This window comes from Pelecanus crispus, chromosome 14 (assembly GCF_030463565.1).
Source record: "Pelecanus crispus isolate bPelCri1 chromosome 14, bPelCri1.pri, whole genome shotgun sequence".
In the NCBI taxonomy this organism is placed as follows: domain Eukaryota; kingdom Metazoa; phylum Chordata; class Aves; order Pelecaniformes; family Pelecanidae; genus Pelecanus; species Pelecanus crispus.
Genome location: NC_134656.1, coordinates 13,123,999 through 13,147,772, shown reverse-complemented (window position 1 = coordinate 13,147,772; position 23,774 = coordinate 13,123,999). Strand labels below are relative to the sequence as shown.

Below are 23,774 nucleotides of genomic sequence, written 5' to 3'. Positions count from 1 at the left end.
TCTTGTTACCATTCCTGTGATTTCATGTGCCAGTACTTTAAAACTCCCCCTACAACTTCGCTTGGTGCTTGAACCCCTCACTTCCATTCACCACCCACTGCTCTCCTTGAGTTCAACACTCCCCACATAAGGAAAACCGAGGTAAGGTAGTTACTTCATTTGGGGACCACCCCCAAATTATATTTCACCTCCAGTTGCTCTTTACTGTGCAGTACTCTCACTTCTACTTTCTTTCTTTATTCTCTCTTACCTGCCTAAGGCTCTTGCTCTTATTTTAATATCCTTTTTCACATCTCTCCCAATATAAGAGCCAGGGGAGGTTTAGGCTGGAAATCAGGAAAAATTTCTTCACGGAAAGGGTAGTCAAGCATTGGAACAGGCTGCCCAGAGAGGTGGTGGAGTCACCATCCCTGGAGGTGTTCAAAAAACGGGTAGATGTGGCACTTAGGGGCACGGTTTAGTCTAGTCTACCCTTGATTGGCTTAGTGTGGACTTGGTAGTGTAGGTTAATGGTTGGACTGGATGACCTTAAAGGTCTTTTCCAACCTAAACGATTCTATGATTCTATGATTGCTACTGATTCTCACTTGTTTCCTATCCTTCTTGTACCCCAAAGCAGAGCTTCCTTCACACATCCCTCCTTTCAAACATCCCTGCTTACTCCTAACAACCTGTTGCAGCAACTATTAACCAACCAGGTCTGGAACTGCCACATCCCTGCTAAATCTTCCTCCTTTGTTTGAGGAGTACAAATGCCAACCAGATTTTGCAACCTATAGCATAAATTCCTGTTTGCAGCTCCAGTATTTCCCAGCTGTTTCGTGTTTTTAAACCTTTTCTCAAATCAGCCCTGCCTCTGTGCTAACTTCAGCTGGATCAGGTGTACCCAGGAACCTCCTTCATCCCTTCAGCTGTGAGGCCACAGACCCATCTTCCCATCACATAGCTTCTCCCTCCCTCTGCACTGTGTCTGTAGCTGCCAGCTTCAGGCTCTTACCTCTGCCCTGGGACTCCAGGTCCCGCCTGGTTGCTTCTCTCATGCTTGTGCTGCAGGTCTCTGTGCCCAGGAGCTGTACGAATTGAAATGGGAGCAACATAAGGTCTCTTGTCCTCCTGAGGTCCTTCCAACCTCATTTATCCCATGATCGACTGGGAAGAGCATGGAACAGCATCACAAATGGGTCTAATTCACATAGATCCAAACTGATCCCAGCTTAGGGCACCAGCTTGCCAGGTTGTACCCAGCTCTGAGCTGGCTGGGCCCAAAGCAGGGCTGGAATGGAACACCAGCATGGGGTTGAATCAATGTACTCCCCTTCTCTGAAATGTCTCTCTGCAGGTAAACACCTGGGGCACACTCAACTTGTTTCCATGCTGGTGTATCTCTTGTCAGGCTCGGTGTCACTGAAACATTTTCCACTTTGGAAGGATGAAACCTTGAAGAGAAATAAATCAGAGCTGAATCTCAGATGCTGCAGAAGGGCCTTTTTTCCCCACTGCGGGCTCCCCGGATTCCTGCTCTTTGTCCAACTCCCTTTGCCTCCCTCTCCTGGCTGAAAACACGGGTTGCAGCCAAGAGAAAAGAGCAGAGCCCACTAAGCTCACAGGGACCCTCCAGCCTGGGGACAGTCCTCAGCAGGATGCTGAGCCTGTTTGGCAATCTAACTCTGCATCCATTTTTCAGTGGGGTTAAACGTCTGTCATTTTGCCCCCCGCCCCAGCACTCCCTCTTGAACCCTTTCTAATGCAGCAAGCCTGGGAGTGACCATCTTTCTTTTATTACAAATTCCATGCACAGGTCAGGGACCATCATCTGAACTCCTGTGGGATACAGCTTTCTGTCTTCTCAAAAAACAAAGCAAACCCTAAAAAAATTCTCCCTTTTTTAGCATTTAGTCCCGCTGTTGGCATTTAAATTCAGGCTACAGCCAGCACACCTCTTTGGCCCCACTCCCATCCCACCGCAGGAGCCAGCTGTGCTTGCCTGGACCCTGCTTTGAGGCTCCCCCAGCTCTGACCAGGTAACTCCGCAGCTGTTCTGCCTTTTGGCTCGCTGGGGAGCTCTGCCTGGCAGGGAGACACCCCGGGGGCCGCAGATGGGACGGTGGCCCCGTTCGCGGCCGCCTTTCTCCTGTTCGCAGTCTCGGAGGTCGCTGCTGGCTCAGAGACGCGGCCGGCCCACGGCGGGGGAGGAAGGCCCCGCTCTGGCAGGGAGAGGCCCTGCGGACATGTCGGGTCACCCACCACCCGAGCACTCCTGCTCTCAAAGGTCAGCTCTAGGGGCGCTTAATATATATATTTATAAAATACATATAATTGTGCCTTTGTGGCTCACGGCTGGAGGCAATGAATTGTCGTTATGGACGAGGCGGAACTAAAGGGCAGAAGTGCCTCCCACCAAGCGGTCCCGGGCTTCCCTCACACCGGACTGCGCAGGCACCAGAGGCGGGGGAACACCCGCAGCCGCGCCGCGCCGCGCTGCCCCGCGGGGCCGGGGCCGGGGCCGGCGCTCGACCGAGCCGCCACCGCCACCGGAGGGACCCGCGGCGCCCTAGGCGCCCCCGCCCATACGCGGCGGGTGCGTCACTTCCGGGCGGCCGCTGTAGTTCCGGTGCGCCGCTGCCTGGAGACGGCGCTGCTGCGCGGGAGCGCTCCGGTATGGCGGCGGGCCCGGGCGTGGGGGTGCTGGTGGAGGGCTGCGGCGTGGAGCTGGGGGTCGTGGGGTGGAGGGTGCTGGAGCTGAGCGGCGGCGGGGGGTGTGCGGGGGTGATGCTGGCGCTGCGGAGGCCGCCTCGCCCCTCTGCCCACCGCAGTGCCAGGACCTCTGGCAGGGCGCCGGGGCTCCTGCGCTGCCCGCAGGCAGACGCTCAGGCCGTCAGGGCAGGGGCCGAGGATTTGGGTCCTGCACAGCCCAGGCTGTAACGAGGTGAGGCGCGACCCTGTGAGTGAACTCGGGATCTTCCCCGAGGAGCCTGGGGAGGGTGTGGTAGAAGTAAGCAATTCGGCTGTCTGTCACTGCAGGAGGGAGCCGGTTATGCGGGACAGGTATTATTCTGACAGGTGGTTCCTGTGTGACACCCAAGAGTGGTATAGTGTGCTGTGAGTGACTCTGAATAAGAGTAGCTCAGGGGAAAAAGGCTTATTTTTCCCTTCCAGTTCCATGTCAAGCTACAGAAAGTACGCCAGGGTTGTAATTTTAGAATTTTTCATGTATCTCTATCCACTTGCTACTGGATTTGGAAATTCAGCTCCCAGTTCAGAAATATTGGCAGCACACTAAAAACTAGATTAAGCCTACCTTAATAGCTGTGCAGTGCTGGCACAAGAGTTGGTAATTTTCTCGCCTGCTCATCCAGTCTGCGAACGACAGCCTTTTCTTATATTCCTGAATGCTGCTCCTCCTGAATTGCTCGAAACGTTCACATGGGCAGACATGCTGCTCGATGCACATATTTGCCAGAGGAGTTAATGAAAACTACTGGCTGTCTGGCTCAGCTAAGAGAGTTTCTCAGAAGAGGGTGTAATTTGACCGAATGTGAAAATCCTGCCTAACTGGGATGTGTTTACTTTGCTTTAGTTTCCAATTGGACATAGGAATTAAATGATAAGGCAAATTAAATTCTGTATTTTGTAATGAAGCTGTGTAATTCTACTTTTTTTTTTTTTTAATTTGGTTAGGTTTCATCCAAGGTTGTTTTCTACCCACTATGCAGGATAAAGAAATTGGAGAAACCTGCACTTTCTGATCCTAGGAAGAGAGTTAAAATGTCTGAACTGTACTTCTGGCTGTAGTGCTGGCTCTTGCAAGGGCAGTCTTGTTAGCAGGGAAATGGAGGGATGCAGGACGTAACAAATATGTAAATAATAAATATGCTGGTTAGTCCATGGGATTGTTTGTCACGTGTAGCACTTGGTTTTTGACAGATTCCTGCTACATTATGTCAGGAGATAGCGACTGCACCAGGACAAGTCCATCAGCGGGGTCTCCATCGGACAATGAGTTCTTGCCAGATCGGCCAAAGTATGTTTGCTCGCTGTCTCCTGATCTCATTACCAAAGCCCGGGAAGAGCTCCAAGAGAAACCCGAATGGAGGCTCCGTGATGTGCAGGCACTCCGAGATATGGTGTGCAAAGACTATCCATCCCTGGGGACCTGCCTGGACGATGCTTTTTTGCTAAGATTCCTCAGAGCCAGGAAATTTGATTATGATCGAGCGCTTCAGCTTCTGGTGAACTACCACACCTGTAGGAGGAGCTGGCCTGAGGTCTTCAATAACTTGAAGCCGTCCGCAATAAAGCCTGTCCTAGAGTCTGGTTTTGTCACTGTGCTGCCTCGTCTGGACCCAGAGGGACGCCATGTCGTCTGCATCCGTCCAGGTACTGCCATGCATGAATGTCTTTGTTCTCCATCTTCGAGGTGTGTCTGGGCCAAAAATCTGTTTCCTGCTCTCCTGTTAACAGTGGTTACTTACACAGAGTACATGGGTTCTCTTTGAAATTTGAAAAGCTGTCTTGTGAAGGGACATGTTTGTCGTTAGCCAGCATTATAACAGTTCCTTTTCCTGTGTCAGCAATAACTGCAGTTATGTCAAAACAAAAATGCAGTGAAGTGGGTTGATGAAATTTTAGGTGACTCAAGAAAAATGAAATGTGTAGTAACTCGAATTGAAACAGGGCTGCTGGCCTACAGTTAGAAGCTCGTAACTGGTTTTGACAGTAAGTGGAGAGAGGAGCCTATGGTTTTGACTCCTGTGTAAACAATCGGAGCCTTCTGTGTGCTTTTGGTGTGCCAGGCTTGCTGTAAATTCATCTTCGTTCTCCTCTTTTCCATTTACCTGCTTTCTTTCTGAGCTGAAACTGCTTCTAATAAGCTGTGCTGGGTGGAGAATGGGGTTCTTAAAAACCATTGCCTTTGCTTCCTGAAGTAAACGTGAGTTGCCATTTATCTCTTGCTTAAGAAAGGCTGCTCTGAACTAGGACTGTGGCTATTAAAGACTAACTTTTAAGAGTCCAGGAAAATAGAAAATTGGTTTTTGGAATGTGTATTGTTAGCTTATATTTACTCTCCAACTTACCATCCATGTCTTGTAACCTCAGACAGATGGACACCCAGTAATTATCCGATTACTGAGAACATTCGTGCCATATACTTAACATTAGAAAAACTGATTCAGTCCGAAGAGACCCAGGTGAATGGAATTGTAATCCTGGCAGACTACAAAGGAGTCAGCTTATCTAAGGCGTCTCATTTTGGTCCTTTTGTAGCCAAAAAAGTGATTGGAATTCTTCAGGTAAGACCTGAACTGGTGGGAAAATAAGCTTGTGCATTGTAAATGACTGTTTCTGTGTCTAGGGTTCTTGGTTGTGTCACCAGAAATTTAAGCATCTTGGCTTTTACTAGCAGAGTTAAAATATGTCTCTGGTCTCAGACCCTTGCCAGCTTACCTCACTTGCCCTTTTTTTGACTTTTACATCCCTAAAACTAAATTTACATTAGAAATGCAAAGTTTTGAGTTGAAACAGAAAAAAGTAGTTCTGCTAGGTAGCGGTAAGGAAGAGAGAGATCAGTGGATTACAGTTAGAGGGAAGACACGGTTTTGCCTGAATGCTGAGGAATGGTTTGTTATTTAAATGGTTCCTGTCAGCTGAGATGGAGCTGACCACTGGGCAAGTGCAAGTTCAGGTACTGCTGCAAAAATTTGGCGGAGTGGACTTTTGAGTGGGTGTGATTTGAGGAGGATTTCCATCCACTCACTGAAGGAAGAGAGGCTTCTTCAGCATAGGGGCAGCAAAAGAGATAGTAATAAAAAAGATCTCCAACTAGATGTTTGGAAGGAAAGTGATGGAGAGCAAGTTAGACCAAGGGTGTAAGCACAAGTGGAGTTGTACAAAATAGGAAGGTGGAGGGAGTGAGGAGTAACCTGGCCAAAGTGGCAGGAAGGCCTGATGATTTTACCTGATGTTCTACCATACTATCGGGAGGAATGAGATGAGGAAAACTTCTCTTGAATGAGTTCATTCCCTCATTACTTTTATTCTGGCCTGAGCTGGTTATGTTCTTTTTTGTATCTGTAGGGGGATAAGGAAGGATAGGGGGAATGAGGGGAGTTTATGGAGGTGAGACTAGTGCATTTATGAATGCCTATATAAGAACTTGCTCCTTTAAATTATGATCTAAACATGTGTCATTTAACGGTCTGAGCCCAGATGTAATTTGCACAAATAAAGTGATGGGTGTCCTGCTGTTATTAGTGGAAGCTATTCACAAAACAAAAGCTGAACTTGGTGAAGGACATAAAGGTATGGGTGGTATATAAATGTGTTGCATCAAACTTCCTGAGCTGCATCTGTTGTAAAGATGAGCTAATTCACTGACCCTCATAAGGAGAAAAATACTCCTGAAGTGCATGTTATCCGCTTTTCACTCCAAGCGTTGACTGCTTGCTTTGTACATGTAGAGCTGGTTATAAGGGAAAGAAACTTCACTGTGGCACATGAGACCTTAATTGCTGATCGTGAGCTTTTGCCTTGGAAAAATGTTTCTGCAAATAAATTTCTCCAGCAGAAATCCCATAACTAACTGTTGTTTTAAACTGTCTTGTATAGGAGACACTGTGTGTTCTGTTGGCAGCAGAGCCTATTTGTCTTTTGCAGTTAGCATGACAGAATAGTTGGAATGGCAGAAAAATAGTGATATTGGATTTCTTCCTTACATAAAAACACGTTTTAAAGTATCTTGGGCACCAAATCTTGTAGTTGGACACACCATTAAAAGCAGCCTGCTCTGGCTCTGAGCGTGGTGTGCTCCTCAGAAGCTAGGGTCATCACTCTGTAACTGCATCCTTGTCAGGGTTGGGAATGCCCAAAGGCCAGTGATTACCTAAGTGTCTTTGCCAGGGGAGATGAAGAACAACATACGAAATGAAGATTTACTGACAGTAATATATTTCTCGATGCAAGGTTTTCTTGTCTCTTGACTTTATTTTTATTGCTCACAGATCTCATCCTGAGACTATTCCCTATTACAAGGTGCCTTTCTGTTGCCATATTGGTTTATGTTGGTACCTCAGATGAAAGTTTGGGAGCCAGTGGGTTTTGCTGGCAGTCAGTCTCGGGAGATTTTAAAAAGAGGAAGATGGCAAATGTTCTTTAAACTGCATTATAAAAATCTTCTTTACTCTTCAGGATGGATTCCCCATTCGAATAAAAGCTGTTAACATAATAAATGAGCCTCGTATATTCAAAGGCATTTTTGCAATCATCAAGCCTTTTCTGAAGGAGAAGATAGCAAACCGGGTAAGGATTGGTGTCATTTTAACATTAATGTTAATGTGTCTAAGTTTCTTGCTTGGCCACTGCAAGTAAAAATCACTGAAAAAAATCTCACAGCTAGAAAAATGTTGGTGCCATTTACTTGATCTAACTGGTCCTTTCTGCTTTAATTTTTAAAAATATGCCTGTTGGGAAAATTCTTCACGAGAGAGAAGCTTTGAGGAATTTAATATTGGCATGGCATTAATATGGATCTTTATATGCTGTGTATTCAGGACATTAATTACATCCCTGGGGTTGGATTACCTTGGCAAGTAACGCTTTGTTTATGAGGTGGTGTCACAGGAAATCTGTGTTGTGCCTTCCTTGCTCTTCTCCCTTATGCAAGTGTCCTGCATGGTGCTGGTATTCTTGCCGTAGGACTGGCTGTAGTTGCAAAGGATGATGCTTTTTTCCACAAGAATAAGTTACTTCCAATCCCATGAACGAACTTGGGGACGAGCTGAATTTGGAACCTCAGCACAGACTAGCAAATGTCAAGTTTCTCTTGCTGGAATTTCAGCTGCACTAGACTTAGGTCGTCTCAAGACTTCTCTCACTAGTGTGTTGAACTGCACCTGCCCGATGTTGTATGCTGCCACTTGCCCATAAAGACATCACTTCTAAAATTTGCTCTTTAACTGAAAATAAGTTTGTTAGCTGACTGTTTCAGTAATTTGCTGTAAAGGGTTTGCTATGTCCTATTAAAGCTGTATTTTGCTTTCGTCTTCAGTTTTTCCTTCATGGCTGTGATCTGAATTCCCTTCATCAAAACATTCCTCCAGTGATCCTTCCTGAAGAGTATGGTGGTACTTCAGGGAAGTTGGACATCTCTGCGTGGAATGAGCTGCTGCTAGCCTCTGAAGAGGACCTTCTGCATGATTTCTCACAGCTGGTTCTCCCATGTGACAGCTCTCCCCATGACATGCTAGTGAGTGGGGATGCTGATGAAAAGCAATGTGATGATTCTCTGCGAGGCATGAAACCTCAGCTCTATTACTGTTATTAACAAACCAGTGAAGGGAAGTTTTCCAGCACAGTTTAAGATCTGTTCTGCTAGGTGATGTTGTGAACTCTGCCTTACTCCTAAACCTGTGGTTTAGGAACAGACTGCTGAGGCACTTTACACTGTAGAACCAAAGGAAGCTGAAGAGGGCACAACGGGGGCAGGGCAGAGTTCGGGGAGGATAAAGGCAAAGAGCACAAGTTATGTAGAATACTTGAGGGTCATCAACCTCTGTATGAATGATGCAAACTGGCCTGTTCTTTCTAATGATAAAGAAAAAAATATATTGCAGGATGGTAAGCTTGTTAGTTTCTTATCTACTCCCCACCCAGGTGAAAAGTGATGATGATTTACTAGTTTTGTGACTATCCATTCCCTTCCCCTTCTGAAAACACCAGTAATCCAAGACAAGAAAATTGCTTTTGAACCCTGTGAAATATAGTTCTGTCAGTGAAGATTGCTTAAAAACATAAAAGTCTAACATGGCCTGCCCTCTGTCAGTCGGTTCAGGCTGTGAGTTGGCATTTCTGGAATATCTCAATTAATATTTGGCTCAAATTAATACAGAGCAGAACTTTCTTATCCATGAATATCAGTATGGAGGTAATCTCTGAAACTTCATCACAGCAGGAAGAACTGTAACTGGTGGATTAAATGCTACAACATCTATACTGAGGCTTATTATAAACAGGTGCAATCTTCATTTTCAGTAAACAGGAAGTTTTTCAGATTAGGTACTAAGGCTTTTGATTGGATACAGCTTCAAATAATGAGGTTCAGGACCAAATAAGAAAAAGCTATGTCAGCCACCTTCCCACCTTATCAATTGTTCTTTTTTTCAGCTGGTTGTGATGAGGAATTGGGTAACTCACTAATATGTAGAATTTGTAAAGAGGCTTTGTAGCTGTTGGCATATGATGCGTAGAAGGCAATATTTCATGTAAGACAGCGAGGTGCTGCTTTAGCTTGTTACTTTGGGCAGAATTTGAGTTTAAGTCTGTGAAACCAAATGCAGACAGGCTATTTGAAAGCACATTCTTAAATTTCCTGGTATTGTAGCATTTTGTTCACTGTGCTTGTCAGCTCTTCTGTGAAATGTTACAACTTTGTTTTCAACTCTTTTGTCTTTGGTTGTCATGTTCCTGTATGAAGGTAGATTTTAATCATCGCTGTAATATTTACCCATAGCTTGTATGCCTGTGCTTCTAGGTCTTTGTCTAGAGATGGAACTAAGACTCCAGTGTCAAATCAGGGTAAGATACCTATGTCTAAGTAAGCTGTTCCCACTCCCCAAGTTCAATCTGTTTAATGGTCTTGAATTAGAACTTAACTCTCAGCACACTCTTTGCACATGTTTTTCTGCACTATAATAGTGTGGAGATGGGAAACCTCACTAGGACCAGGAAAGCACACCCAATTACTTCAAGGCGAAATATTTCACTCTTTGGTGAAAAAGAACATCCCTTCTAATTGGAGACGAATCTCTAGAGCACTTTCTTGGAATTAAATCTTTATTTAGTGCCAAGTGTGATTATAGGTACCAGTATGTTTCTGTAAATATAAAACTAAAGCATCTTGAGGATTTCAGGCATTCATTTTTCAAAGTGCCAAACTCTGTTTTGAATGTCTGTCTGCCTCTCAGTCCCCCTATAGCATGACTGCACTGCCAAAAAAGACTCCTGTTCCACCGTACTGACTTCCTGATCTGGCAGCAGACCTCATCCTGGAACTAGGGGGTAGCAACTACCATACCTGTTGTACAAGTATTATAAAAGGAGACTGGGTTTTGAAAAGGGGTAAACCATGAAGATTTTTTCCTGGGTGGTAATTCAGAATCTGTGGGAGCAGGGAACTCCTCACTTGAACTGTTTTAGAATAAAGGTGGGAAGAGATGAATTTCCCTCACTGAAAGCATCTGATTTTTCCTACCTTTGTAAGTCAATTCTTACTCTTCTTTGGCAGCCATTACCTTTAGTGCAGGAAAAACCCCATACCATTTTCAACTACTTACTTAAAATATGGTAAAAGAGTACTGCTACCCACTTCCTCCTCATTTCTGACCAGAATGTGCTGCGTGTTTTGCAGAGGTTAATTCAGTTCTTTGTGCCACCTAGCAAGACAGTAGCACACAGCACCAGGACTTAGAAAGGTAAGTGGTTTAACTGCCAGAACATAGAGACTGGTGTTTATGTTGGTTTAGTGCCTCTTAATTCCAGCCACAATGTACAATTTAAAAAAAAAAAAAAAAAAAGTAGGATGGACCATTTTTCCTAGAGGTGAAGGCATGCCTGGTATTTGATACTCTTTCCTTAATTGTGCTGCAGGGTTTGAAGTGGTGGTATTTTGACAATTAACTTATTAGAACAGCTACTTTGATCCCCTTATGTAACTACCAGAGAGGGAGGTTGAATATTCAAAATTTAATTTAGTGTCCAAAAAAAAAAAAAAAATCTAGTGGTGTTCAGCAGAAGGCTGAGGAACCTCTACAGAAACCAAACCCTTTTCCAGGCTTTTATATTCTCTTGCATGCCTTAAATAGTATGTGAACTAGATCCATCTCTCCCTCCACTTTTCTCCTCTGCTCACAGAGAAACTAAGAATAAAGCATATGATTTAAACAGAATAGATAAGGCTACATTATCAGTGCTGAAAATAGCCTGTGTTATGCCTCCAGAACTTCTTTTTCTTGAAGCTGGCTGCAGGGCAGTGGATGTCAGGATGCTTGAACTAAGCCAGGCTTACTACCTTTGTCAAGCATCTAACTGTTACTTCTAATTTGCTCTTTCTTGGCTTTAGAACTTGAACAGACAGAGTTGCAACTTTATAAAGCTGTATCTCTACCCTTTTTTATGTTTGTAACCAGTGCTTGGCTTGTGTTATAGAAAGCACAGCTCTGTCGTATGTGCCTGACTACTGAGCTGAGAACGCTCTTTGAGCTTTAGCACTTACTAGCAAAGAAATCAGTTTGTTCCCAAAATCTGTCATGTCAGCATTTGGAAAATAAACACTCATTTTAAGTATAGAGTCTCCTTATCTGCAAGTTAAGAGATAGCAAAAGCTTACATGGTTTTTGTTTGTTTCTTTTTTTCACAGTGCTAAAACTGATCTGTTCTGTTTTTCCACGTGAAATAACTTTGTTTCCAGAGGTTATATGCCTGCCCAGTACATAAGCCATCCCTGCAAAATCCAACAAAATCCAACAAATAATAAGGGAAGATACTTGAACTGCACTGGGCAGCCATGGCTTTTGGCATTAAGTGGGACAAAAGGTAGCTGCATACTGTACATAAAACTACTTGAATTTATATTCTTGCAAATGGGTGTTACAAACCCTGAGGTATTTTCAGGAACTGGGTAAGCTTTTTTTTTTGTTAAATCTCATTTTGGCATGAGTTAATCATAGTGTTATTCAAACTAATAATTTTGCCTTCTGTTGTATGTGGGCCTAGAGGTGTTGGGTGGTTAAGTGTACATCTTGTTTTGACAAAATTTATTTTTATATTGCATTTTATAAAATGAAGTGGTCAAAATGTGTAATTTTATGATGCATGACTGGGTGATTAAACACATTGTAACAGCTGCTAATTTGATATTTTAAGTATGTTTGCCTTGTGTTGTCTTGGGGTATTTTATTGTAAAAGTCAATAGCCACATATGCTTAGTTCCACACTAAACACACGGTTGCAACTAAGTATAATTGCCACAGCGTTACATTAGAAAAAGGTGTTGCTTTCTTCTGCAGAACTAAATTTAGCTTGGACAACTGTACCTGAGCAGCTTCAAGGAATAGGGTTTGACGGTCAGAACCACATGGAAGATGCTCTTTGTTTCAAAAGAAATACAGTATGACTTCCTATTTGCTGTTTGGAGAAAACATCCAGTCACATCCAAATGGACACTGCAGCAGCTAATTAGCATTTTAATCACTGGATGTAGTATTTTGCATTGGAGAATAACTGCTGCCTCTTAACACTTCTCAACAGAGCTGGGACAGTTTCAGTAGTTAGTCTGCTTTATTCAAATCAGTTGACAGTGCAAATGCCATAGTGCCAATAATAATTTCATGTACATTATTTTTATAAGCAAGTAAAATCCATTAGAAGCTCTATTTCTCCACCATAATCATAAAGTTTAAGCTAGTGATACACTTACCACTCAATATTTGGCAAATGTACTAAAAAAGAAGTTACCATAGAAGTTGCCTCTTAGAAAGGGCAAGTTTGTCCTTAAAAAGAATTAGAGTTAATCAGTTCTTCCAACCTCAAAGTACTGTTCTTGTGGTGAGGAATAAGGGAGGTTTTGCCACAACACAGGAAGGAAATAAGTATAATTTAAATAAACTTTTGCTTTAAATAAACTTTTGCAGTGGAATGTAGGCATCAAGCAGCGTGGCTTACACTTCCAGGAACTGAAGCGTTAGCATATTAGTGCATTATGCTGAATATAATTGTTCTTTAAAATATATTATTTATTTAGCTAAATGTTACTTCTGTTCAGTAGAAAGGTTGTGGCTGTTAGACAGAACAGGTATTTTCTTTTGTGTTTTAACAGCACAGCTGTAGTGAATTTTAGAAATGCAGCAATAAGATAACCATGACCAAAGGTTAAAATAGAAAGATAACTGATAATTTTGATCCTGCATCAAGCATTATGCAATACATAACTTTATATCCACCTGCACCTGTTAACATAAGAAACAGTAACAGACAGTATAACTAAAGCAACACACGAACATTTTGGCTTTCAGCATGAAGTTCCCCACTTCTGTAAGCTCAGACAGGTGCAGCAATTTAACTGAAGTCCCTGTTAGTAAGGACGAGAGGAGCCACTAGGGTCCAAAGATAGAGAAGGAGACAAACCCAGCTGGAAGTTATCTTCACCCACACAGCTGGCCACTTACTTGTCATTGTTTTAAAATCTGCATCAGGGCTAAAAAGTAAAGACAACAATTAATAGATAGAGAAGGCACCTTCCACTATTCCTTCCTATCTCTCATATGAATCTGAACAATGATTTGGGACACTCCAATGCAAGGGCCTTTGTGGGAGGAGTATGGTGAAACAACTAAACCAGCAATTTCCTGGTTGCATACATTGATGTGCTACTCTTAAAGGAAATCTTTCAGTGAGCTATGCTATAGAATCCCAATGGCTACTGCTCTGTAAGCATATTTGCTAATTTATACAGTACGGCAGTCCTGGGGAAAGTAGCCACAACAGCAGAGGATATGTCCAAGTACTCCTAACAGATCGAGGAAATCAGATCTCTGCTGAAGGGACATGTATGGCTGTCCCTGTACATCTTTCCCTGGGTGAAGAGCCAGTAACATTAGGCTGGTCTCTGACAAAACTTCCCAGGAGGCTGCCCTAAGCCAGTTCCATATGTGTCCTTCCTCCTGCTTGCATATCTAAAGGATGGTAACCGCACTTTCTGCCCTTGCAGCTGTGAAGCAGTCCTGTAGGACTACAGCTGCTTATCTTGGGGTTTTTGTACGGTTTTTTACACCTTATTCAGCAACACAAAATTGAGAAGGCACAACTCCAGTGCAACTGGCATAGGGATAGCACCTTAACCAGCTGAGTAGGAGTAGCCTATAGGGCAGGAGTCCTCCATCCACCTAGAAACACAGTCTGGCACATACAACCCATCGCTTCCTGTCTTGCTCTTACCTGTACCAGTTTGTGAGTGTCATCATGATGTAAAGAGAGGCAAGGAAGAGCATGAAGTGAAAGAAGGTGTAGCTGTACTGAACACCATCCTTCTCATTATCCATGACACGGCGCACTTCTCCTTCCTCTGCAGCCCCGCTGCCTGTTCCCACAGTCTCCTCCAGAATGGCACTGTCACTCCCAGACAGCGTCAGCTTGTTCACCTGGCTGTTACTTGAAGAGCGAATGCTGCGGTGTAACCCAAAGACAGACATGGTTAAAGACTCCCTTTTCAGTTAGCTATGTTTGCTAATAAAGCAAGCAATGGACCACAATGAATGTCAGGGACTAGCAAATAACATTTTTTAAATCCATCTGGAAACACAAGGAAGCTCCTCAAAGAGCTCTGTTTTCATCTGAGCTTTTGTTAACCTAATGAAACAGTGGTCCTACTCCAGGTCTCATAACACATTTTGTTCTGTTACCTGGATTGGGCTAAGAAAGCCTATCCTCATACCACAAAATGGAATGCAGTTGTATTAGCTATATTGGGGCTTGGGCCTGAGACCGCAGCTGGATATGAATAAACGCAGGTATGTTTTTCACTGGACCCAGATTCAAACAAAAAAAGCAGACAAATCCCAATTGTTTATCATTTGCTAGCAGTGCAGATCCTACCTGGAATACAAGAGGCAAAGGACAAAGATAACCAATCCAACAACACTCTGGGCATCCCACCACTGCAGGGACTTGGGTGGAGCTGGAGTAGCAGGTACAACAGTGGTGTTTGCCGGAACAACTGTGGGTGCAGCTATCTGGGTAATGATGTTCAGCAAACTGGGGTTACAGCTTCGTTCTGAAGGGGATTTCAAGGCAGATTAAAGAGGGATGAGCTTTGCCAGCATTTAGCTAAGAAAAGATGACACATAAGCTTGCAATTTTTCATTCCCTTTAAACTGCTGATCTCTTTGATTCCCCAGAGGCAGGAATAACATGGAATATTTTTCCTTCCTGTGAGCTAGGCAAGGGTGTAATAAATAAATAAAATCAGAATGCCCTGACACTTTTCTTTCCCCTCACAAATACCCCAGTTTAGTTCTGGAAAGAGAAGATTTGATGGTTTCAGTAAAGTTGGCTTTACTGCCTCACTAGATTTTATCTAGACAGATCAACAAACCCTACACATCGATCTGTAGTAACTGTGAGCCCCATCAACAGCTTCTGCAGCAAAATATGTTACTCAAGACAGCCTGCTGCTTACCAGGCTCATTGGACATGGCTGACCAAGTGAGATACATGGTGTAGAGCGTGATAACAGAGGACTGGAGGAGGCCAGAGCGAGGCTGATGTTCCTGTTCAAAGACAGAATAGCAAGCCAAGGTCAATAGGGCAAGCTTCACCTATAGTTGGGTAAGTTTTACCTTGCTGCCACAGATTCAACAATTATTAGCATGAAAGACTTTAGTTTTTAGAAATACATTGGGCTTTGTTCTGTGTTTAAAAGACTGGAAGAAACTCCTTAGAGTAATACAATTTATGCCGTGAGCAACTCAAACACGGAAGGAATAAGCAAACTAAATCCAGTTTTTCTGTGCCCAAGACTTGGTTATGGGTTCTTACCGAGTTAATCCCAACTTGCTTAACGGTTTTGTAGATAGGAATCTAGCATGTGATTTATTTGAGCAATTCCAGTTCCGAATCAAGTAACATGCAAGCTTTCTCTCATATTAAACACGCAAATACATAATTTCAAAGCCACAGTATTACGCCAATAAATTCTCAGCTTATTTTGCTTTTCCCTAATGGGTCTCTCTGTTCTGCCAGAATCTCCACACTAAAACCATGCCAGCAGTGCCCCACATGGAAACAAAGTCAAAAACAGTGTAGCCAAAAAAAGCCTATCTTCAGGAAACATGTCACTACATAGTGCATTGGTTTCAGAGTAAGATTTTTTTTTTAAAATGTTCCTAGCTAGCATAGCTATGGACAGCCAAATTTTAAAGTTCTTATGTCTGACTGAGTTGGTACTATTATCTTTCTTACTTTCCTGCTTTGTATGTCAGAAGAAAATAGCAGAGAAAAATAATACCTGAACTTTTGGACAGATAGAAACAATGGAGACAGCAATGCACAGGATCATATTAATGCTTATAAAGAACTTGTTCTCAGTGCAGTCATAAGGCTTTGTGTAGAAAACATAGAAGAGCACAACAAAAACCAGCGACAAGGCATAGAACAAGCTCGTACAGGACAGCAGAGCTGGAGGGGGAAAAAAAATAACTGTTACAATACGCCACATAGTTTAACAGTACATCTAAGGTGATTTAATGACCAGCTACTACTGTAATGAGACAGTGCCTCTTCCTCACTTGGAAGTCTGGTTCAGAAAACTAGACTAGCAGAATGCATTTTTATTTGGTATGGCTAAATTTCTGCTTTGGCTTACTAAGTACTGTAGCTCAGAGGAAAGCCAATGCTGCCATCAGGGGAGTAAGACCTGCCTTTCAGCGGCAGTTTAATTGGTTTAATTGATGCCAAGCCACAGTGTCAAAATGAGAGTTGTTTTTTGCACACTTCTCGGGGGCTATTTATAAGCCCTGAATTCCCCCTTCTATGCTAGAGGCCACCCATTGTCATTTCCATTCTGCTGTGTTCTTTATAAGAAGCTACAAAATGCTGTTGCAGCATTCGTAGCTATGAGCAAAGAACCACAACAATTAGTACTTTGTAATTTACTGGTCAGCTCGGGAGCATGCGCTGAGGCATGCTTTGTGTTGTACTGCAGCCACTGTCATCAACATAACTGACTTCCTGAGGACCTCAGCAGGGGAGGTGGCAAAGCAAAGCTAGAGTCAAAGAGATCCAGGCTACTAGCTCTGCACTCCCACTGCAAACTAGGCAAGTGTTGTTTATTATGACTGCCAGATCTGCTAATCACAAGCCTAAAATATTTTGCCTTTTATTTAACAAGAAAAAGGCAACACTCCAGCTATTAATTCCAAATGTTTACAGTAGTGACTCAAGGAGACTGGAGTGTAATTCTAGGTATGTTCGCAAACTAGTAAGTGATATTCTGCAGAGTACTGGCCAGCAGAAACAAACCCTTTACAGGTTAAGATTCCTACCTGCATACCAACATTTAGAATTTCCCTCCTCCATTCTCTCAACCCAGCTCTCATTCCACGAGTGAGCAAAGTCCACAAGAAGCACCAACTGGATAAGAATGAAGCAGAAGGCTCCACAAATGCCAATAGCAAACCAAGCTAGAAAAGGGAGCAAGAAAAACAGGGTTAGCTTTCATCATTTGCATGCTACCCCAGTTTAAAACAACAAAAAAAAAGTTCCTAATTATACTACAGACAAATAATGAAAAAGTCTGAAACTATATTTAGAAATGCAGATGCTGTTTGGCCTCCATCCTGCAGAAGCATGCAAAGTCCCAACTATTCAACAGTGTAGCCTATGCCAGTCAAGCTGAGCATGGGAACGTTTAGCCCAAAATGTTTTCAGAATGAATGCAAGATCTAACACAAGACATCTTTGCGTATGTAAGTACCATCATGCCACGTTTCTTTGAGGATCAACAACGTTTTCAAGTTCCTGTGATGTGGCCAGACAATAAAGGTTTCTTGCACAGATTTTTCAGAGACTCTAGGGAAGTATCTAAATACTTGTCAGTATTTAAAGCACTTGTATTTAAAGCACAGTATATAAAGCACTTGTCAGTGTTCTGAGCTGCCTCTAACCTAAAGTGTCAGAAGACTCAGCCCAGTAGCAATTGTGTCACGGAGTACGGAATTATTAATACACAACACCTGTGCACTCAAAGAGATTGCTTATTGCCATAACTTCAGCTGGTCACCAAAATACTGGATGAACCAAGATACTCTAATGAAGTAGGACAGAATCTGTATCTTCTACAAGGTAACTTTCACTATCACAACTATAGCCTGGTAAGTCTGTGAAAAGGTTTGAGTTTATTAAACAGAACTTCATGATGACATATTAACTGTACCTCTTGTGAAAGGCCCTTCAGGAATGTAAAATGCTCCAACCATGATAGCCACAATGGCAGCTATTTTGAAGAACCAGAACCTTTAAAAGAAGATGTAAGTTGAAAATATTAGTCTTACTCTGCACACAATAGTCATGGTTTACATGATCAAGAAGCTTGCTGTACACAGATGAGTGTCTAACAGAAATTTAAAGAAAAAAAGTTGTGTTCAGTGGGACTATAGATAGAGATGTTCACCAAATCAGGGGGAGGGTGAAGCAACGGTCAGTACATTGGAGACATGGACCGACAGAAACCTCAAATTCAACAAAGCGTTGAACATACAGAGCGTTGCACCTGGGACGGAAAAACCCCGTGCAACAGGACAGACTGGGGGCCAACTGGCTAGAAAGCTTTGCTGAAAGAGGAGCTCCTGCTCCAGCAAAGGGAACATGAGTCAGCAGCTCATCTTTGCAGGGAGGAAGGCTCTGCGCCGTTCAGCTAGGAGAAGGGAAAAGGGAGATCTAATTGCTGTTTTCAGCTGCCTGAAAGAAAGGTGTAAAGAAGACAAAACCAGACTCTTCTTGCGGGTGCACAGTGGAAGCACAAGAGGCAACATATGCAAAAAAAGAGAAACTACAGTTAGATATTGCAAAAAATTGCACAGGTTGCCCAGAGAGGTCAAAGCGTCCCCATCCTTTTGAGACATTCAAAACTCAACTAGCCAGGACCCCGAACAACCTGCTCTGACCAGGGGGTTGGATCATATAATCTCCAGAGGTCCTTTTCAAGTTAAATACTCTAAGATAATTCAGTCATCTAGCCCAGAACTAACCCAGTTAAATCAGTAAATCAGAAACCAGTTTCTGCTGGCTTACTGGGTCAGACTGGCTTAGTACATGACCCAGTGAGCGCCAGAGTCAGCACACGGATGGTGATATGAACTAGCTGAAATCTACCATCTCTGTGGAAACACAAAGGGGTGGCCAGAGCATCCAGAGTTACCCAACCTCAGAGCATTATCAGAACATTGAACATTACATAAATAGGAAGCTTTTTAGAAGACAAAAGCATTACTCTGTATTCCGTTCAAAAGAAACTCGAGGCTGTCAATGCATGCACAAACAAATTGCCACTGTGTTCAGCAAAGAAACTTGAGAGACGAAACAAGTTGGAAGACCAGACAGCTGGCTCACACACATACCCATTGTGTACTGAGGCTCTTGGATCATTACTTGTTTTCACTTCTATCATGAGCAGAGAGAGGAGAAAGAAGAACACTGCCATGGCAAAGCTGATTCGATAGACAGCTCTGTATCCAACAAACACATCACAGCTGACAAAGCCATCCATATGCGGTATCCGAGTATGAAACCCCTCATCACAAAATCCAGGTATCTGAGTAAAGACACATTTAGTCATGAATTTACATCTGCATTTGCAATTACTTTCTTTAAGCACTCTAAACAGCTAAGGCTTTCAGTCAGCTGTCTTCTGGGAGATCTGATAACAAAAGTCCTTGTGCTCAGCCAGCCTGCACAGACCTTATTGTCGTCTTTTCCTTCCCCATGTCATCACTAAAAACATCCAGGAAGATTAAGATACCAAAGCAGCAGACCTCTGATAACAACTGGCAATCTCCAGGTCTGTTCAGGTTTCAGAGACCAGGCATGTTCTTAAAAAACATACATTCACTGAATTTGCTATTTCAGCTAGAAGTCGTTCAGTACATGCAGTCTCTTGGAGGACAAGGCACATTTGCATGTTTGTGTCTCTCATGTAATCCACTCCCAGTAAAAAGGATCAGTAGTCACTGGCACAAGTAATGTTTTTTGCAAACAGTTAGAAAGAGGTTTTCCCCTCCATACCTTTTTCAGCTGCTCTTCCATCCCTGGTGCCAGCATAATGCAGGCAAGAACAGTACTGAGGAGGAGGAGGAAGGCATAGATAAGGCGCGTCACTGTTGAATTCTTGCTGTTGGGACAACATCGGCACAATAAACACGAGGCACCGCTGCACAGACAGGGAATCTGAAGGAAAGAGACAGAAATAGTAAGGGCATTCCCCTCGTAGCTGACACCGGGCTATTCAACGACAGCGAGAGAGAAAAACCCAGACTCCATTTAGAGACACTCCGCTCCCTGCCGGACCACACAGATAAACCGTGAATCAACACTTCCGACTGACATCGTGTTGGAAAACACCCGTCGGTAATCTGGCTTATCAGCCTGGGCTCCGTTCCGGGGCGTCGCCGCCTGGCAGCGGCCCGCAGCGCCCCGCGCCTCCGCGGCCACCGGCGCCGCTTCGCAAGGGCAGGCCCCGCCGGCCAGCGACCCGCCTCCCGGCCGGGCGACGGAAGAGCGGGACAGTTACGGCCCGGCGCCCGCTCTGCCCCGAGGTGCTGAAGCCGCCCCGGCTCTCCGGAGCCGGCGGGACCAGGCTTCTGCCCGCGGGCCGCGGGAGCGGCGCCAGCGGGGTCACCGGCCCCGGGGTCACCGGCCCCGGGCTCGCCGGCTCGAGCCGGGCGCCCGCCGGAGGCACCGCTCCGGGCCCCCGCCCCCCGGGGAGGAAGGGGGGTGGGTTGGCGCGGCAGCCCCCGCCGCGCCGCCACTCACCCAGCTGGCCAGCGAGCAGACCCCCAGCGCCGCCCCCATGGCGCCACCGCCGAGCCCCCTCCGGCCACTTCCTGCTTCCGCCCCTACCCGCGGCGTCAGGTGGCCGCCGTCCGGCGCCGCCGCCGCTCATTGGCTGCTCGCGCCGTGCCGACGCGCTCGGGGGGCGGCTGCCCGCCAATGAGAAGGCAGAATAGAGCCGCGCGCGAGCAGAAAAATAGGCGAGGGAGGGGGAGCCGCTGTTTATGAATGCTCCTTCCGCCTTCTCCGACACGAGAGGGTCGTAAGGGGAAGGGGCGCTGATTGGTCAAAACGGTCAGGGAGCGGGCGGTTCCTCCAGCAGCACAGCCAATGAATGAGGCTGATCGGCAGGCCCGGCAGCTATTCAATACCTCCCTCTCCCTGAGGCCGCCGGGGGCGCTCGGCGGCGCCTTGGCCCTCGACGGTTGCCATGGCGGCAGCGCGGGCGAGCAGGCGGCGGGGCGGGCCTGTCACCGGGCCGTCACCGGGCCGCCCGCGGGGCTGGGGGCCGAGCAGGCCCTGCAGGGCACCCCCGCCCGCCCTGTGCACCGTCTGCGCCGGTGAAACGGCCCCCCTCGGGTTCCAGAGGGAACGAGGGGTTGCCGCGCATGGTGACAAGCGTCACGTCCGTGCAAAGGTTGCGTTGAAGCTGTGTGAGTTACACCTGCGTCACCGCTGAAGCACTGACCTCACCGGAGGGACTGCGACAAGTGGGACGCCTGAGGAAGCGGGCGGGCGGCTCCCGCCGCTTGACGTCCAGCCCTGTGTGGCTCACAGGGGTGCGGGCAGTGGCTCATGGCTGGGGACACAGCTGTCACCTGCCCTGCCTGAGGCCCAAGGGCCTGCTCAGCCTCTCAGAGCTGTTTGACTGGGGAGGAAATCTGTAGTTCATTCCCATTCTTGCCCCATCATGATACGAACACAAGCGCTCGTGCCTCAGAGCTCGCGTCATGTTGCTGCCCCTTTTTTTCCGCATGCTTTGCTGAGCACTGAACGGTGTCTGGGAGCTTTGGCCTGTATAGTGTCATAACGGGGCCCTGGGTGGAAGCAGCAAAGCTCACGAGCCTTTCACAGGTGGGCTTTCTCAAGGAGACACTTCCGCATCAGTTCACACTAGGCTCAGTTCATGTTTTGAAGGTGCATGGCTGTAAAAGCTAGAGATGCACTCCTTTAAAATGGAAGAAGAGGTAGAGGAACCGTGTGAAAAGAAACGTTGTTCTGCTGCTGCCCAGAGCTCAGGGCCCTCTCTGGTTTTGGATTACCAGCGTACTGCATGACTTACAGTTTGGAGGAGTTAAGAGAGACAGCTGAGTGACTACGTTCCTTGTCGCTAAGGTCTGGGAGCAAATGAAATGGATGCGAGATGGCTATAAGGATATAATAGCAGCAAGAAGGTGACAAAAGTTCACACAGAAGTTCAGGAGAACAGTTTGGAGCTATTTAATTGGCATTAGTGTTGCAAAATATCAGCAGGCAGGGTCAGAACTGACCAGTTTGAGTTACAGGATATATTCTGGCTATAGCAATTCCAGCTATTGCACACCACTTCCCACTGTGTCAGACCCTTCTTTCCTTCACAGTCCCTTTCCAAAAAAACTGCTTCCATCACAGAAAGGGACAAATAATCAGAATGACAGCTTTATTGCCATCTAAAATTGCCAAGAAAAGACAAAAAGCATCCAGTATATACCAGCCCCTTATTTTCCACAGCAGCTTTAACACTCAGAGTTTATGAACATTATGTTAACAGTATCATCTCTCTTGTAATCAGCCTCATTCATGAAGACACACAGGCTTCTTTCAGAAAAAGATCACACCATAAATCATTGAAAGTGTGCTCCCTTCAGCTAATATATGAGCCTTTATTACTAACATATTTTTATTACCCTTTTGGGTGCACCAGCTGGATGTGTAAGAAGGCTTTTGACGTATCCCTGCTACTTCACTGTTTGTTGACATGAATGTATGCAGAATAAAGGCAGAATCCAAACTTCTGTGTTCCCTTCCCAGTAATCCTGGGTATATAATTTCATAGGTATATTACTAATACAGTGATGAAACTCAGCTAAATCCTGAGTCTGAGATGTTTTCTTCACAGGAAATTTATGAAACTAATCATTTTTTTAAGTACTGTGGGATCCTCCACTGGATTATGTTAGGGAAAGACAAAGGATACAGATAAAAAACTTTTTCCTTCCACTGTGCACGTAACGAGATTTCCAAGTGCTCATTTTACTTCCCAGTGTAAACCCCCTCTGATGCTGCGTAACATCACCTCAAACCACACGTTTAACAGGAGATAAGGATGAAGTCAGCCTAGTGACTGTCAGCTATGGGAACAAGCCAGGATATGGCAGGAGGTTATCCTAGTTTGTACAAAAATACCCTGCTCTGGTATGTTAATCAGTTCTGACAGCAGAACCAAACAGTGCATCCCTTACCCTTATTTCCCATACATATCCATATGTTAGTTGAAATGCCTAGAATAAAAACCTTGAAATTAGGTAATATTTAAAGGAAATGTGTCAGATACAGTCATTTGAAAGTAGTTCTCTGCAGTTCTTTGTGCAACTGAGCTCATAAAAAAATGTCACTCAAGCTTGTGCGTTAGTGCTATTCTTGCTAATCTCAAGGGTCTCTCTGTCATGATAACAAAAATCCAGAATTTTCCTGATATTCCCTGGAGTATTTGAGGTTCCCTGCTCTGCATGGCCTGTATTTTTGCAGGTAGCAGATCCCATGTACAGGTTATAATTGAATAATCCTTTGACCATCCAGAATCTTTCAGTCAGGTGAAGGGAACTGCAAATTGGAATGATTGGGTCAAATGTAAAACTTAAAATATCATACATAGCCTGTGTTTCCACAGTAGTGTTGTCTTGACCAGTATACAGGTCTAAACATCTTGCAGTGCTCTGACCTGCATAAACTTCCAGATTTTGAGGCATCAGCATTCAGCTTTGTAATATAACCCTCTTAATTATTGAACTTCTGTAAAGTGTTTGGTTTTAAACAGTATTTATAACTGTGCTTTGATTAGATCTCCAGAGCATAAAGAATTACAGAGTTTTATTTAGGGACAACTGCTTTTCCAGCTGTTAAGTTCAGGCTTTGGGCTGAGCTCTATTCCACCATCCAGATTTTAACTGTGCTTTGAGAACAGCCGTCACAGTCCTCAGTCT

At 44.8% G+C, this 23,774-nt stretch overlaps 2 protein-coding genes across 8 annotated transcripts; one reads left to right on the top strand and one right to left on the bottom strand.

Moving 5' to 3' along the window:
• Positions 1–2,623: 2,623 nt before the first annotated feature.
• Positions 2,624–11,505, top strand: TTPAL (alpha tocopherol transfer protein like). Of its 7 annotated transcripts, XM_075721201.1 has the most exons (7): positions 2,624–2,656; positions 3,925–4,377; positions 5,098–5,291; positions 7,186–7,296; positions 8,045–8,242; positions 10,403–10,466; positions 11,411–11,505. In XM_075721201.1, the coding sequence occupies exons 2-6, from the start codon at positions 3,939–3,941 to the stop codon at positions 10,460–10,462; spliced, it is 1,002 nt and encodes a 333-aa protein (XP_075577316.1). In that variant the 5' UTR covers positions 2,624–2,656; positions 3,925–3,938; the 3' UTR covers positions 10,463–10,466; positions 11,411–11,505. The 7 variants fall into 7 exon arrangements, 6 of the variants coding, with proteins under 6 accessions (XP_075577316.1, XP_075577318.1, XP_075577315.1 ...); XR_012831633.1 differs by lacking the exon at positions 11,411–11,505 and having other exon boundaries at positions 8,045–9,570; positions 10,403–10,441; XM_075721203.1 differs by lacking the exon at positions 10,403–10,466.
• A 1,011-nt stretch (positions 11,506–12,516) lies between these two features.
• Positions 12,517–20,619, bottom strand: SERINC3 (serine incorporator 3). The gene is made up of 10 exons (XM_075721111.1): positions 20,575–20,619; positions 19,828–19,989; positions 19,164–19,357; positions 17,981–18,060; positions 17,091–17,228; positions 16,055–16,224; positions 15,227–15,317; positions 14,644–14,821; positions 13,987–14,214; positions 12,517–13,246 (listed from the first exon to the last, which is right to left on the bottom strand). The coding sequence occupies exons 1-10, from the start codon at positions 20,611–20,613 to the stop codon at positions 13,108–13,110; spliced, it is 1,419 nt and encodes a 472-aa protein (XP_075577226.1). The 5' UTR covers positions 20,614–20,619; the 3' UTR covers positions 12,517–13,107.
• Between the last annotated feature and the right edge of the window lie 3,155 nt (positions 20,620–23,774).

Coding starts and splice junctions, on each gene's coding strand:
- TTPAL (XM_075721198.1), top strand. CDS start 3,939: ATGTCAGGAGATAGCGACTGCACCAGGACAAGTCCATCAGCGGGGTCT. Junction 4,378..5,097: donor TGTCGTCTGCATCCGTCCAG/GTACTGCCATGC, acceptor TTGTAACCTCAG/ACAGATGGACACCCAGTAAT. Junction 7,297..8,044: donor AGGAGAAGATAGCAAACCGG/GTAAGGATTGGT, acceptor TTTCGTCTTCAG/TTTTTCCTTCATGGCTGTGA.
- SERINC3 (XM_075721111.1), bottom strand. CDS start 20,613: ATGGGGGCGGCGCTGGGGGTCTGCTCGCTGGCCAGCTGG. Junction 18,061..19,163: donor AGAGCCTCAGTACACAATGG/GTATGTGTGTGA, acceptor CTTCTTTTAAAG/GTTCTGGTTCTTCAAAATAG. Junction 17,229..17,980: donor TGAAGGGCCTTTCACAAGAG/GTACAGTTAATA, acceptor TCCCTTTTCTAG/CTTGGTTTGCTATTGGCATT.